Source organism: Engystomops pustulosus, chromosome 2 (assembly GCF_040894005.1).
Source record: "Engystomops pustulosus chromosome 2, aEngPut4.maternal, whole genome shotgun sequence".
Classification (NCBI taxonomy): domain Eukaryota; kingdom Metazoa; phylum Chordata; class Amphibia; order Anura; family Leptodactylidae; genus Engystomops; species Engystomops pustulosus.
In genome coordinates this window covers 29,603,847-29,620,059 of record NC_092412.1, presented here as the reverse complement: position 1 = coordinate 29,620,059, position 16,213 = coordinate 29,603,847, and the positions used below count along the sequence as shown (strand labels likewise).

The 16,213-nt window shown below is 42.0% G+C and overlaps 1 protein-coding gene across 1 annotated transcript in view; it reads left to right on the top strand.

Moving 5' to 3' along the window:
• The window catches only part of MRE11 (MRE11 homolog, double strand break repair nuclease), a 125,723-nt gene that overhangs the window by 54,239 nt on the left and 55,271 nt on the right, over positions 1–16,213 (top strand). The window contains exons 12-14 of the mRNA XM_072134135.1: positions 1,755–1,861; positions 13,268–13,441; positions 14,449–14,511. Coding sequence (XP_071990236.1) covers positions 1,755–1,861; positions 13,268–13,441; positions 14,449–14,511 — 344 coding nt within the window. The remainder of the gene's footprint in view (positions 1–1,754; positions 1,862–13,267; positions 13,442–14,448; positions 14,512–16,213) is intronic.

The following is a 16,213-nucleotide window of genomic DNA, read 5'->3' as shown; positions in this document are numbered from 1 at the left end:
GACAGGTTCCCTTTATGTAAAAGCTGTGCCGTGATTGGTTGCACTGAGCAACATAATGCCTTTTTGTTTTAAATATTTTTATATAACTCCCCCGTTTTTATGAGGAAGCTTCCCCTTTAAAAGTCAGTGGTGGCCAATCCAATAGATACAAGATTTATTTGCCTAATGGGTTTAGACATTTAGTTAAGGTTTTAAGTAAAGCCAAGTATCATCCTTTTTGTTACAATGAAAAGGAACACCGGGGATGTAGATAAATTGTGCGATTATTACATTTTCTAATTGCAGACTCCCTGTAGCTGTAAGATCTCCGCACTCTGAGACAGATGGTTGGGGGGGGGAGGGGTTAATGGGGGTCTCACACCTTAAACATATGTTCTCAGCTTTAATTAAAAGACAAGATGAAATTATTAAAAATTAGTTTAGACTTTACAGTCCATTGAACTTTTTTTTCCCTTTTTTTTAAACATTCACTGTGAAAGAACAATATATAATGAAGTTCGTCGATCCTGTAATCCAGAAAGTCTGATAATCTGATATTTGTCTGAACGGATCTGCTATAAAGATCACTTAAAGGACTTCCTCTCCCACGTTACATCACAGGGCGCACTTATGCTAGAGAGAGTAAATAAAGCCCCGCCAACCTACTGATGATGACGCCTTTAGGCTAAATTCAGTTTAGTTTATCCCTCACACTAGCGACCTGGTGGTTTCTGTGGTCATGTCTAGACCCCACATGATGGTTGAAGGGTAAAAGCCAAGTTACCACTTAGAAAATGCTTTCTCCAAATTATTTTGGCACAGTGGGTCCGTACTTGCTGCACTAGATCCCAAAAAGTATCCTCTAGGTCATTGGTCTTCAACCATTGTTTTCCCATGGATCGGCTGTAAACTTACATTTTCTCAAGGGACTGGTGGTTGGGGGGATGTGATTTGGTGTCATATTTTCATAGCCAAAAATGTTTGTTTGCCTCCCCCACCATAACTCCCTGTGTGCCTAGCTTTTATAGTTCCATTTCCTGAAGAGGCGTTCCCCTCACTTATATTGTCTCCTTTCCTGCAGCATACCCCCCTCCAAATTCCTGTTTCCTGCAGCATACCCCCCTCCAAATTCCTGTTTCCTGCAGCATGCCCCCTCCCATGTCCCCTTTCTTTTAGCTTCCCCCACCCTCTGTATTTGACAGAGGTTGGCTGGGAAAGGAGACATTGGAAGCAAAATACTTGCCTTCCTCATTCCCGCGCAGCAGTCTTCTCCTCCGCATTAATGCATGGTTTTGTCGGTAGACACGTGGAAATTAAGTAAAGGAAGAGAAGACTGCTGCAGGGGAACAGGGAAGGTAGATTCCTTCCTATGCAGAAAATAGGCATTTTAATGCGTAATTGTTAATTCTAGAGAAATAATCTTCTTTATTATGACTTTATTACATTTTATTATTTTTCTGTGTATAATTTATATTTCCAGTCTGGATGTTTTATATTCCACCTCGCCCCATGACACTTTAAAATACTATGTTTTATGCATTAGAGTTTCCGAACTCGATTTTCCTGTCATAAGAAAACTGAATTTTTCTCATTTCCCATTCCCTCCATGCCGCCGGTTGGTGTTAGGTTGTACGGTGTGTGTGACATCGGATGTAATTTCGTGTTATACTATACCCCTGACATGTGTCACACAAGGTCACACGCCTCCAGTGGTGACCTCCGCCTGTAACGCTGCCGCGTGGAGCACATGTTAACCTTCTCTGGTTTTATTCCAGACATCGTGGCAATTAATTTTGGGAAACTTGACAGGAAATCATCCTCGGAAATTGCAACACTAAGGGTGGAGGATCTGGTGAAGCAATATTTCCAAACAGCAGAGAAGGTAAATGCTATGTTATTTTATGACTTTTTGATTATAAAAAGTATAAAACAAAGTGAGCGAGTGTGAAATTATCTATCTATTATGTCTGATCATTTGGGGTCCAAATACTCTTATGAGGGCAGACATCCATTACCCCTATCAATGACTATAAGATGCTCCTTACTATAGGATGCACCCCATATTTAAGCTACCTGCACACAATAGGGGAGATATATCATAAGTGTCTGAGAACAGACATGGCAACCAATCAGAGCTCAGCTTTCATTTTCCCGCAGCTGTTTATAAAATGAAAGCTGATCTCTGATTGGTTTCCATAGGCAACTGGAACAGTTTTACCTCAGACACTTCTGATAAATCTCCCCCATTGTATGTAGAATACAAACAATGGTCTTGTGGACTGCTGTATCCATCCCGTGCGTTATCAGCAAGTTAGTACCATTCGCACACTGATAACAATTCAAAATGGCTGCCCTTGACACAAAGCATCCATTGCCGCGGTTTAGTGATTGAGTATGACCTGCCCAAATCTAGCGATTGGTTTGAGTACTACAGGGCACACTCCTACTGATAATACATTGGGTCCTAGTGCTAGTACGGTTCGCAATGACAGACGTGTGTATCCTGACGGCATTTTAAAGGCCCCATGTGCCATGCCATGGCCTTCTATTGCACACTACGCCCCTAATAGACCACCGATGCACCCGGACACTTTGTAATGAGGAATTTTTATGAAATTACGGTCATTGCAGCAGATAAGATGAAAATAATAGGTGTGAGGCCAGCCACCAGCTGTTCCCAAGAAAGGTCATTTATAACTACACTATATACAATGAGAATAGCCTTTTGGCTGTATGCTATTCCCATGGTAACCCTGTGAGTGACCCCCCGCTCCACCGTGGCTTCATTCATAGAGTTATTTATATGTCATAGAGGCTTCTATATATGTGCAAACGAAACATTTACATGACCCGTGTGACGTAAGGGCTTATTCACACTACAATGCTACCTACTTCGCCTCTGATGCAACTCATGTTAGGAAAAATTCTAATTGGAATGCGCTGCTATTCCTTGCATTATACCAGTGTTATATACAATTGTAATGTCATTGCCTCCAAAGTTTTAAAAAAATATATTCTAATATTTTTTAAGTGTCTTTTTACACGATTTTTGTAACACACCCTAAGGTTTCAAAATAGGTAAGCAATTTATGTCAACGTTGATATGCAGAAGATTGACCCCCTAGTACCCTTGCTGACATTGTTAGTGGCTGTGCCAGGTACTACAGTGCAGTCTTTTTTTACTTAAAGGGGTTGTCCAGATATTCACAGTTTTTATATATGAGTCTGTGAGGAGCTGGTAGGCGGAGTAACGTGGCTACTGGGGCGTGGAGTACCCGCGACTAGTAGCCTAATGTCCGGCTACTCCACGCCCCAGTAGCCGCATAAAAAACATATTCCTCCAATAAAGTTTTGTAAAAGACACCCGGGACGTGAGGATTAGCCCAAAAAAGGGCTATCCTCACGTCCCGTTCATCCACCTACCACCACTTCTACCTTTATAGGTAGAATCGGGGTGGTAGGTGCCCTTTAACGATTTGTTCAATAAAATAGTATCATTTTTAAACAAACCCACACAATAAACTCTGTAAGAAAAAAATACAATAAAAAGTGATCTAAAAAACTTATCTACTTCGGTGTAAAGTACAGTGATAGTAATAGTACAAGTAATTTTACATGTAATAGTAATAAAATAGTAATAAAAAAAATTCTCTCTCATTATTCTGGCATTAAATATGAATAATTTTGGTAATCCTAATTGACCTAAAATGGGAAAGTTTTATACTGATTTCATGTCCTATACTGTACTGAGAAATACATGCATGTCGTTTTATATAGTGTATGGAAACTTCCAGTTTCATTTTTACATTTCTGTGTATGTAGTCATCTACCTCTGCCACTCTGTTCCATGTTTTAAAGGGGTTGGCCACTTTACCTCATGGTTTGTGTAATGTGTGTGTAAGTGTGGAGGGAAGGATATGAGGTAATTTACCAATACAGGCAGTCCCTGGGTTATGTACAAGATAGGGTCCATAGGTTTGTTCTTAAAGTGAATTTGTATGTAAGTCTAAACTGAATATTTTATAATTGTAGTTCCAGACAATTTTTTTTTTTTGCCCTGGTGACAATTGGAGTTTCAAAATTTTTTGCTGTAATGGGACCAAGGATTATCAATAAATCTGCATTTCAGACACCTTACAGCTGATCAGTGCAGTCTGGGGATATATTACAGCATTCAGAGAGCTTCACCAGAGGTCACAGGGGGCAGAGGGGTCCGTCTGTAACTAGAGGTCGTCTGTAAGTTGGGTGTCCTTAAGTAGGGGACCGCCTCTATACATCTATTACTAGTTCTGCTCTGCTTTCGTGATATGTAAAGTGAAGCCTCTGGGTTTTTACCTCATCAGCCAGAAATTCCCATCCATAAAATGGCGGCAAATGGAGGGTCATGTGATCTTTAACTGGGGATTGTTCATGGACAGATAGAGATTACCTCCATCGGCGGCCATTTTATGGACAGGAATCTCTGGCTGAGGAGGTAAAAGACAGGAGGCTTCACTTTACATATCAAGAAAGTGGAGCAGAACTAGTAATAGATGTATATTAGTAAATTACCTCAGATCCTGCCCCCCCACACACACACACACTTACCCACACATTATAAAAAACATGAGGAAAAGTGGCCAACCCCTTTAATGTATTCAGCATCATTTCTAAAAGCTTTGTGTACACCACAGCGTATACTGTCCCCTCTCAGGACAGCAGCTACTTGTCTTTTACCAGCTGGAGCTTTTAAAGGGATTTATATTTTCCTTCTCTAACGCCCCCGGCTCTGCGCTCAGACATTTACTTCAGTCTCGTCTGTTTTTTCGCGGATCTAGTACCTTATTATCTAGGTATCAGCTTTGCCGAATAATAAACTATTGAGGCTTTAATACAAGCAGCGGGACTGCGGAGAATCACCTTGTTAGTGTGTATTGTCTCTGCTGTGAAAGGACAACGTTGACGCGGCGCACTGTTGGCTCTTTGAGGATTATAGAGCTGAGCAGCCATTGCCGGAGGACATCTGCTCCATAGGCTGTTTGCTATTTATTTATGGATTTAGATCTTCCATCTTATTATTTTAACCATTTTGTTTGCTACGTTCCTACATAGTAGATCGGGGTAACTGTTCAGGAGAAATCTGCTCGAAAGCAGTTGTCTGGGAAATGTCCACATCACAGCGATTGCCCTTTGCACCTATCCCAGTGTGAACACCGGGTATGGAGATGGAAACTGTTGCCTCCATGCTCTGCGTATGGCCAAAGCCGTGACTGCAGCCATTCATTTCTATGAGATCTGAGCCTCTACCTTCAACTTCCAGCCACTAAGGTGACCACGATTGGTGTGAGGTCCATGTGTTGACCCATGAGTTGGTCCCCTGCTGATCGATGAGCTGATCCATCTAGAAGATGTTATTTCTCTTTCTTAGAGTGACCCAGTTCCTGCTCTAGTTCTTTAAGGAACTTTAAAGGGACCCTGTCAAGATGATTTGGGACACAAACCACCCAAAGGTCCTTGTGAACCACTGATTTAGTTTTTACCTACTCAGAGATGAATCGGATCAGCTGCTCGCTCTTCTGGCTCTTCAATGAAGCTTCACACCTCAGTCAACATCTCAGACTGTACTACACTACATTGAGTAAGGAGGGTGAATCCAGAAACCAGGCAGGTGTGAAACAATAGGTGTCATAAAACTTAAATTTATTTAACCTTCGTTTAAACATTAAAACAGGTACCATAGTAGCAAATGGACTGACGCGTTTCGAAATTAGGAGTTCTTAGTCATAGCTATCGCAATGACTATGACTATGGCTAAGAACTCCTTGTAAGTTCGAAACGCGTCAGTCCATCTGCTATTATGGTACTTTTTTTAATATCTTAACAAAGATGAAATAAATGTAAGTTTTAGGACAACTATTTTTACATGCTTACTGATTCGGCTCAGGTTAGCCGAGCACCGGTGTCCAACACATGGATACTCATGGCAGGTGAGCTGAAATTTTCAGTTTTCAGTTTTTACATTTCACTTTTTGTATTTAGATTTTAGAAGACTGTAAAAAGAAAGATAATTGCAGTATACTCCTCATAGGCAAAGATAGTACAGTCTTTAGCTTCCTTTGTGATGATGTTTTAAAGCATCATGGGATTGGTGACAGACAGGTAGAGGAGTTTAGCAGTCAATATGGAGTCAGATTATATGACAGAAGAGTGAAATCTCTTGCACTATTACATTTACCGTTATCAGTCTATGCCTATGTGATGACTTGCTGAGGCATCATGGGCTTGATAAGACAGCACAGAAATAGAGATGTTTAACAGTCAAGATGGAGTCAGAATACAACAGAGAGGAGAGGAATGAGCATCTTTTGCACTATGAACTTCTGTTATGTGCACTGTTATCAGTCAAGGGGAGCAGGTATGGAAAAAAACATTTGCTGGAACACTTCTATAAAAGTTAAAAACTTGTCCAAAAAAAACTAAACTGTAAAAATATATCAGCCCCTGTACACTGTTTGGTCTCTTATATTTTAGAAGCATGTAGAAAGAAGTATAATGCTAATGTCTTTCTCAAGGGCAAAGATAGTACAGTCTCTAGTTCCCTGTGTGATGCTGTGCTGAGTCATCATGGTATTAATAACAGACAGCACTATGATATCTAACAGTCAAGATTGAGTCAGATTATATCCGAGAGGAGAGAAATAATCATCTCTTGCACTATGCACTTCTATCACATGCACTGTTATCAGAGAATGGGAGCAGGGGTGGGAAAAAATATTTGCTGGAGAGCTTCTTTAAGGGGGGGGGGGTTAATAAATTGCACAACAATGCTAAACCATTGTTTAATTTTAGAAACATGCAAAAAGAAGGATAATTGCAGTGTCCTTCTTGTAGACACAGATCCAACTATGTGATGCTGCGCTGAGGCATCATGGGATTAATAACCGATAACACAGAGATAGAGAAATCTAGCAGATGGAGAGAAATTATACTGGAGTGCTTCTTTAAGGGATTAAAATCTTGATCCAATCGGAGAATCAGCCACTGTACAACTTTGATGGATGTATTCCAGAGTTTGTTTATGGTCATGACGCTTTTTTTTTTATACTCTTTGTGCCCTGGCCTCGGTTTGCCTCACAACCCCTTTAATTCAGTAGACCGTTAATTACTACATAAACGCTACTTTTGTGTTGTGTTTTGTACATTGCTGAAATATCAGCTAGAATGGCTGCCAGGGAAGCAGCTTGGCACGAAACGCGCTGGGTTATTACCAGTGTCCCTGCTGAGTTTTTCCACCCCTTTTTTTGGCTGTGTGTTATAATAGATGTGTAATAATAGATGGCGGTCGGTGACCTTACTCCACTCCTGGCAGCTGCTCATCAATGGCAGAGACTGGTGACTTTACATTGCAGATGTTCACATACTTTGTGATTTTCTCCCTGCAGGAGGATTTAATATTACAAGTCTCTGTATAATAATATGTAGAATAAAGGAAGAAAATAGCCGATGAGCACGGGAATGAGAAGTTGGCGAAAAATGTAGTTGGTTTTCCCAGTTTGCCAACTTTATGTGCAGTAATAACATTGTAATTATGGAAAACAGACATTGGATTGATTTCCAGTGTTTATAATTAGAGTGGAAATTAATACTTAATTAAAGCATATGTTCACATTGGAATATCATTTTTATATGTAGAATTAATCTTCATGAACATGACATTACTTATCCTGTACTGATCCTGAGTTACATCCTGTATTATACTCCAGAGCTGCACTCACTGTTCTGCTGCTGGTGCAGTCACTGTGTACATACATGACATTACTTATCCTGTACTGATCCTGAGTTACATCCTGTATTATACTCCAGAGCTGCACTCACTATTCTGCTGCTGGTGCAGTCACTGTACATACATGACATTACTTATCCTGTACTGATCCTGAGTTACATCCTGTATTATACTCCAGAGCTGCACTCACTATTCTGCTGTTGGTGCAGTCACTGTGTACATACATGACATTACTTATCCTGTACTGATCCTGAGTTACATCCTGTATTATACTCCAGAGCTGCACTCACTATTCTGCTGTTGGTGCAGTCACTGTGTACATACATGACATTACTTATCCTGTACTGATCCTGAGTTACATCTTGTATTATACTCCAGAGCTGCACTCACTATTCTGCTGTTGGTGCAGTCACTGTGTACATACATGACATTACTTATCCTGTACTGATCCTGAGTTACATCCTGTATTATACTCCAGAGCTGCACTCACTATTCTGCTGTTGGTGCAGTCACTGTTTACATACATGACATTACTTATCCTGTACTGATCCTGAGTTACATCCTGTATTATACTCCAGAGCTGCACTCACTATTCTGCTGTTGGTGCAGTCACTGTGTACATACATGACATTACTTATCCTGTACTGATCCTGAGTTACATCCTGTATTATACTCCAGAGCTGCACTCACTATTCTGCTGTTGGTGCAGTCACTGTTTACATACATGACATTACTTATCCTGTACTGATCCTGAGTTACATCCTGTATTATACTCCAGAGCTGCACTCACTATTCTGCTGTTGGTGCAGTCACTGTGTACATACATGACATTACTTATCCTGTACTGATCCTGAGTTACATCCTGTATTATACTCCAGAGCTGCACTCACTATTCTGCTGTTGGTGCAGTCACTGTGTACATACATGACATTACTTATCCTGTACTGATCCTGAGTTACATCCTGTATTATACTCCAGAGCTGCACTCACTATTCTGCTGTTGGTGCAGTCACTGTTTACATACATGACATTACTTATCCTGTACTGATCCTGAGTTACATCTTGTATTATACTCCAGAGCTGCACTCACTATTCTGCTGTTGGTGCAGTCACTGTGTACATACATGACATTACTTATCCTGTACTGATCCTGAGTTACATCCTGTATTATACTCCAGAGCTGCACTCACTATTCTGCTGTTGGTGCAGTCACTGTGTACATACATGACATTACTTATCCTGTACTGATCCTGAGTTACATCTTGTATTATACTCCAGAGGGGGAGTCCACTGCCCCCAATAACGTAAATTGTATCAGGGATATCCCCCAACGTCTTGTGTCCAAACCTGTAAGCCTTTAAAAAATTTTCTACAATTTCATGCGTTTGATCCATGAGTAAAATTAGGTGAACTATGGAGGTGAAGTAGACAGGTATATATTATGTGAGAAAGTGTACAGGCATTAATGATTTTAAGACCCACCAACAATCGTCGAAGCAGGAATTGTCTAAGCAATAAGGAACGTCACACGGTTTAGTAACAGGCTGTAGACATAAAGGCATGACATTATTTATGCATGCAGCAAGTTTTTTTTGTCCTTTCTCTGGGGAAGAATCTTATTAGAACCATAGAAAACTCTTTACTGACAAAGGCTTTTAGAAGATAGAAGGTTTTGACATATGCAGACCACTGGGGAATGAAGACTGAAGGCATCAAGACAGACTTCATACATAATGGAGGAACTTGTGTAGACAGTGATGGTAGCTTATTGGAAGACGCTCACACATGAATGGCTTTAGAGATCAAGAAAAGCACAAAAGAAGAGACTTAAACATGTCCAGGCAAAAGTTTTTCTACTATGGAGGACCTTTGTTTAGGCGCAACGCTTGGGAGTAGATGATACATGCCCAGGCAGGGTTTACAACGCAATGGTGGAAGTGTGGACCTGCCCAGTCAATACTGTAACATGTCTAGATGTGGTCTACAACATTCTTGTAAAAGATTATGCATGTCTAGGCAGCAATTATTAGCTTCAGTGTCTCCGGGCAAAGGACTTCTAGCATAGAAGACACTTCAACACATACAACCATTGATTAGGCAACAGTTGGAGTAGCTAAAACATGTCCGGACAAGGTCTACTCCACAGCTGAAGAAGGATGAACATGCCCAGACTAATCTCTAACATGTCCAGACAGGGTTTACTCCATAGCTGAAGAAGGATGAACATGCCCAGACTATGTTCTAACATGTCCGGACTGGGTCTGTCGAATACTTTTACAAACATGTCCATGCAGGAGTAAAAATAAGAAGCTTCTCTTTGTCTAGTTGTCTCCAGTGGTGGCAAAGGTTGAAGAAATCCAGGCGAAGTTGACGTAGCTTCGGTATGTCTTACACATTTTTGCATTTTTCTAGAAAATGACTAGAAAAAGTCAAGGTGACCTTCAACCCTAAATAAGACAGAATTCCTCCATATCAGGGAGACTTTTAGAACTTTTAGACTTGTGATGGTAGGTCTTGTGAGACATGTAGATATGAATGGCTTTGATTCTGGGTTGGGACACAACACAAAAGGCTTCATCGTGTCTTCTAGTATAGAAGACATTTTTCTCCGGACAAGGTCTTTTAAACCATAGGAGACCAATCGACGTGCCCAGACAGTGCTCAAACAAATCTGGACAGGGTGTAGAGAATACTTGTAGAAGTATTATAATCGGGGGGCAACCAAATAGTTTCAGTGAGACCAGATAGGGGGTTAGTAATGTCCAGACTTGGCTAAATCCACAGATCCATAGATGTAGCTTCAATCTGATTTCATTGCTTAAGCTTCGGGTCAGACGGTAGGTGTCCTCCTTAAGGAGAGATTGACAATTAAGGCCACCTTAAAGGCGTGTGAAGACTTAAAGGCATAGATGCTCCACTAGGGAATTCAAGGAAGAATGCCAATATGTTTTCCAAGGTGTTAAATGAAAGACACTTGTCCATCAAGTTCAATCAAGGAAGGGAAGGGATTGGATGAGAAAGGCATTTAGGGGAAATAATTCTATAAAACATATCTGTTATTGTTATTTAGATGTAAAAAGGCATCTAGACCCTTCTTAAAGCTCTCCGCTGTCCCTGCTGTGACCAGCGCCTGAGGCAGGCTATTCCACAGATTGACAGTTCTCACCGTAAAAAAAGCCCTGTCGCTGTAGGAACAGATGTAGGAATCTGTTCTGGTAGATTTATATTTTTCTAAGGATACTTGTGAATATAGATGTGATATATCTCTCTAACCAAAATATTGTTTATTAAGCTTTAACCCCTTAAGTACCAGGTCCTTTTTCGTTTTTGCATCTTCATTTTTCACCCCCCCCCCTTCAAAAATCTATCTATTTTTTATTTTTCCATGTAAAGAGCTGTGTGATGGCTTGTTTTCTGTGTAAGAAATTGCGCTTCATAGTGCTGGTATTTAATATTCTATGTCGTAAACTGGACGCAGGAAAAAAAATCTGAATGCTGTGAAAATGTTGAAAAAACTCATTTGTGCCATTTTTTGTGGGCTTGGATTCTATGCTTTCACTGTGCCCTCCAAATGACATGTCTACTTCATTCGTTGGGTCTGTACGATCACATCACGGGGAGCGACGATCGGAGCCAAGATGGCGGCGCCCACGCGGCGCTGGCTCGTTAATGCCGTTGGCAGCTTTGCCGGCGCGATCAAAGGGTTAGCACCCTCAATCGTGGGTTTTAGCAATGGGTGTTTGCTTCATTGGTTAAGGAGACGAAAATCATATAAAAGAAAACACTCGTTTTTATGCATTATGAAGCAAACATACCTTGAGAATGCTGTAGCGACACTGATGCAGAAACATATCTTGTATAATCCCTGAATTGAGTGGTTTTGCTCAAAAAACAATTATAAAATTCAGGACCTTGGCAACGCTGGGTTGCATGCAGGCTGCTGTTCATAAACACATTACACAGAGTTTCTTGCACTGTCCAGACAGGACTAATCAACCTGAGCTGGATGACTCATACACAGAAGCTGTGGGATGTGCAGCAATTGATTACTCCTTCCTGTCAGGGACAACACAGTGATTACAGCGTTCTCTAGAGCATTGCATAATTAGGGTAAAGGAGAAAAGTGCGACAGAGCCTCATTATCAGGGGTCAGGGATTAAACAAGATATGTTTCTGCATGAGTGTAGCTACAGCATTCTCAAGGTATGTTTGCTTCATAATGCATAAAAGCAAATGGTAGATTTCCTTTAAAGGGAACCTACCACCACGAATCTACCTATAAAGGTAGATCGGGTGGTAGGTGGATGTATGGGACGTGAGGATAGCTCTTTTTAGAGCTAATCCTCACGTCCCCGCTAGCGTAGCATAAACTTTATTGCCCTAATATGTTAATTTAATTAAGCGGCTACCGGGGCGTGGAGTAGCCGGACACGAGGCTACACGGCGCGGCTATTCCACGCCCCAGTAGCTGCTTTCCCCCGCCTACCCAGTGATCTTCGGCGCGCAGCTCCTGGCAGCTGCGCGCCCTCGTCCGAGAAGCCGGAGTTCTGCGCATGCGCAGTAACTCCGGCCTCGTTCCCGAGATCGCGCATCTTGGCCGGAGTTACTGCGCATGCGCAGAACTCCGGCTTCTCGGCTGCCGGGAGCTGCGCGCCGAAGATCACAGGGTAGGCGGGGGAAAGCAGCTACTGGGGCGTGGAGTAGCCGCGCCGTGTAGCCTCGTGTCCGGCTACTCCACGCCCCGGTAGCCGCTTAATTAAATTAACATATTAGGGCAATAAAGTTTATGCTACGCTAGCGGGGACGTGAGGATTAGCTCTAAAAAGGGCTATCCTCACGTCCCATACATCCACCTACCACCCGATCTACCTTTATAGGTAGATTCGTGGTGGTAGGTGCCCTTTAAAGGGTAGTTGTGTTTAGTTTTGAACTGTGTCAAAACTTGTGGTATCATATTTGTGTTATAGCAGAAGGACTGTGAAAAATAGAAATATATTCCATGATTGTAGCTGGGGATGTTTCCTCACACTGCTGTGCTATTAGCTCAATATTGAACTTTTTCATAGTACCTCTGCTCAGAGTTTAATAGTATAGCAGCCACCCGAAAAGGAGGGAATGTGAGTGAGAACACACCCTCAGAACATTCACGTCATAACCCTGGAAAATAAATATTTTTTTCCACAGTCCTGCTGCTGCTACACAAAGGTACAGTAATTCCAATCTCCAGGGAAAATATTGAACAACGTCTGCAGGGAGCACAGAATAGAGCAGTGTGAGGACACTCCATAAGAAGCTGCAATCCTGGAATATAAATGTATTTTCACAGCTCTGCTGCTACTAACACTGCACTTAATGGTATGGTTACACAGATCTCCAGGGACAATACATAACACTAGCTGCAGTGCTGCATGGTCAACACTGCTGACCTTCCCTTTAAATCTATCTATTATTACAAGAAATGTGGCTCTGGTGCGCGGCACAACTTGTTCTCTAGAACTTAGGCTACAATTTTGCTTCTGTCTTCAGAATGTTCAGCTTTCTCTTCTCACCGAGCGAGGGATGGGGGAGGCCGTGCAAGAGTTTGTGGATAAAGAAGAAAAAGATGCCATAGAAGAACTGGTGAAGTTCCAGCTTGAGAAAACGCAGCGGTTCTTAAAGGAACGGAACATCGATGCTGAAGAGGAGAAGATTGATGAGGAGGTGAGAACAGATAATATTCATTGGTACTATTCTTAGTCCAGATGTATAGGCTCGGAGAATGGACTGATTATCTTTCAGGAGATCTAGCTGGTAAGGGAGTCTGGAGGGCAATGATTCATGGGAAAGGAGAAGCTGTGGGCTAACTCAATGCTGTGAGATGAGAGCAAATCACTATGAGAACACAAGCTCAGACAAGTGAAATGCCTCTTTATATAGAGAAAATCTGTCCATGTCAGTTGTCCCTTTACCTGCTTACTTTCCTAATGTCTGGATATAAGACAACCAGGAACTCACCCCCCCCCCCCCCAATAATATTTGGAGCAAACCTGTCACCATGAATGTCATTTTTAGTTAATGATGGGTTCCAGTAGTCTATGTCATGCCTTTGCAAGCATTCTGGATACTGACACTACTTTATTAAACTTTATTTCACATTACCTGGCTCCCTGCCAGCAGCATGTGGTGAGTCCTTGGGAAGAGGGCAGCTGCCTGTTTGCCTGTGTCGGTCTCCTCTATCTCTCCTCCATATCTTCCCCTTCCCTCCCCTGCCAGGAAGAGTGGAGCGGCGAAACTGGATGAGTGTGGAGGAGGCACGGGCTGCAGCAGCTACACTCCCCTTTCCCCCAGAACTCACCACACGCTTCTTGCAGGTAGCCAGGTAATGTGAAATAAAGTTTTATAAAGTAGTGACAGTATTCAGAATGCTTACCAACACATTTTTTAAATCCGCACAGCATTGGCTATTGGAACCTGTCACCAGCTACAAATTACATTGACGGGTACACTTTGATCAATGTATAGATAAGTTTTGGTGGAGTCTAACACTTGAGACCCCCACCAATTGGTTGCCTCTGGCTCCAGAAAAACAACAAAGAGAAGCCTTCCTGCTCCAAGGATTTTATCTCAGCGACTGCCTAAATATGAAGCTACAGATCCAGATCCATTTACAATTTAGCACCTAAAAATTGCATCTTATGATTGTGTCTCTTTTATCCGACACTTCAAAGGTTCGAAAATTTCGGGAGACCAGGAGGGAGAATACAAATGAAGAAGATGAAGAGGTTCGAGAGGTGGGTGCTTTCTCCTTGTGTAATATGTATTTTTAAAAAACAGAGCACATACATCAATATGCCTCCTCAATGTCCTATATTGGGCTGCACAAATTTGCATACACACTAACCCATCCTAATCTAATGACATCACACCACCTGACCTACAACATGACAATATGTTTCTTTTTTTACCAAAGTAATAACATAAAACCTTTATTTAGCAAATAATATGACAATTATAATTAGAGAACAGCAATGTGTGTAGCTCAGAGAAATATTATGATGACATTTTCTGATGGTCCCACCAGTCACCAATCAGTAGGGAGGGCACAGACCTTTGCTGTGAATGACTCCAGCACATCTGTGACCGCAGGACATCACTAGTTTTTCACACGGTTCTGCTGGGATTTTGGCCCGCTCTTCTTCCAGTCTTTTTCACAGTTGTGAGACTGAGGTGGAATTCTTGGCCATACAGTAACTATGACACAAGGATTTTCCAGAGATCGTCTATGGGAATAAGATCCGAGCTCTGGTCTGTGGCTATTCAATTGTTACAATGTTTTCTGTTTTAAGGAACTGCTTTTCCCATTTTGCTGTGTGGCAGGGGGAATTGTCCTGTATGAAAATTGCCGGCTGATTAAGGGATGACCGCGTGGAAGGAACCACTTGTTGTTGAAGCAACATCTGTATGAGGGGCCCATCTCTTGCTGCAGAAAACATTCCCCAAACAATGACACTTCCTCCCCCACTTGTCACTAACTTATTTATGTTTTCTTTGGGTTCAGACTTTCCTCAGTTGTCCCTTTGGCCTTCATCTGAGAAACCTACTGCTGGAAGGTTCCAGTCACTTTGGAACAGGACACCATTTTTGCATAGTCAGTGAAAACTGGAAAGTTAGGTGCCCGTTAAATAGGGTTTGTCAGATAAATAACTTTCAGGTATCAGAAAGTGTCCTGTAATTTTGATGCTTCTCTTTTAGAGTTATCTCATTTACATTTTTATCCTCTGCTTTAGAATATATACATTTTTTGAAATTTATTTGTTGTCCTCCTGAAAAAACAACAGCTTCCTTGAGAAAAGGGTATTGACATTCCAGGTCTTTGTCCCAATTTGTTGGTGAATCCTCTTTGGAGGTTTATATAGATATTGTCCCCCTAAAATAATACACTATAATCTGCCCTGACAACTCAGGGGTTATTACCCAAGTCTCTTTCAACATTTCAAAAATGAGGGAGAGCTCATCTGGCAAATCATTGATAACCATTACCCTTTGTAAATTTTCATTGTTTCTCTTAGGCTACATTCACACGAACGTATGGGGGACGTATATACGGCCGACGTATATACGGCCGATATACGTCCCCCATACACTCCTATGGGCGCACGGCACCCTACGGGAGCGGTACGGTGCCGCACACGTGCGGCACCGTACCGTTCCGTACCCGGGAGAAAGATAGGACCTGTCCTATCTTTCCCCGTAATACGGCGCCGTGCGCCATAGGTTGCTATGGAGAGGGGCGGGGGTATGCTGCGCTCACCTCCTCCTCCTCTCCGCGTACACTGCCGTTGCCCGCTACGGTATGGTACGGGCAGGCAACGGCAGTGTGAATATAGCCTTAATGTTAGAAGTAGACTCACCGGCCACTTTATTAGGTACACCATGCTAGTAACGGGTTGGACCCCCTTTTGCCTTCAGAACTGCCTCAATTCTTCGTGGCAT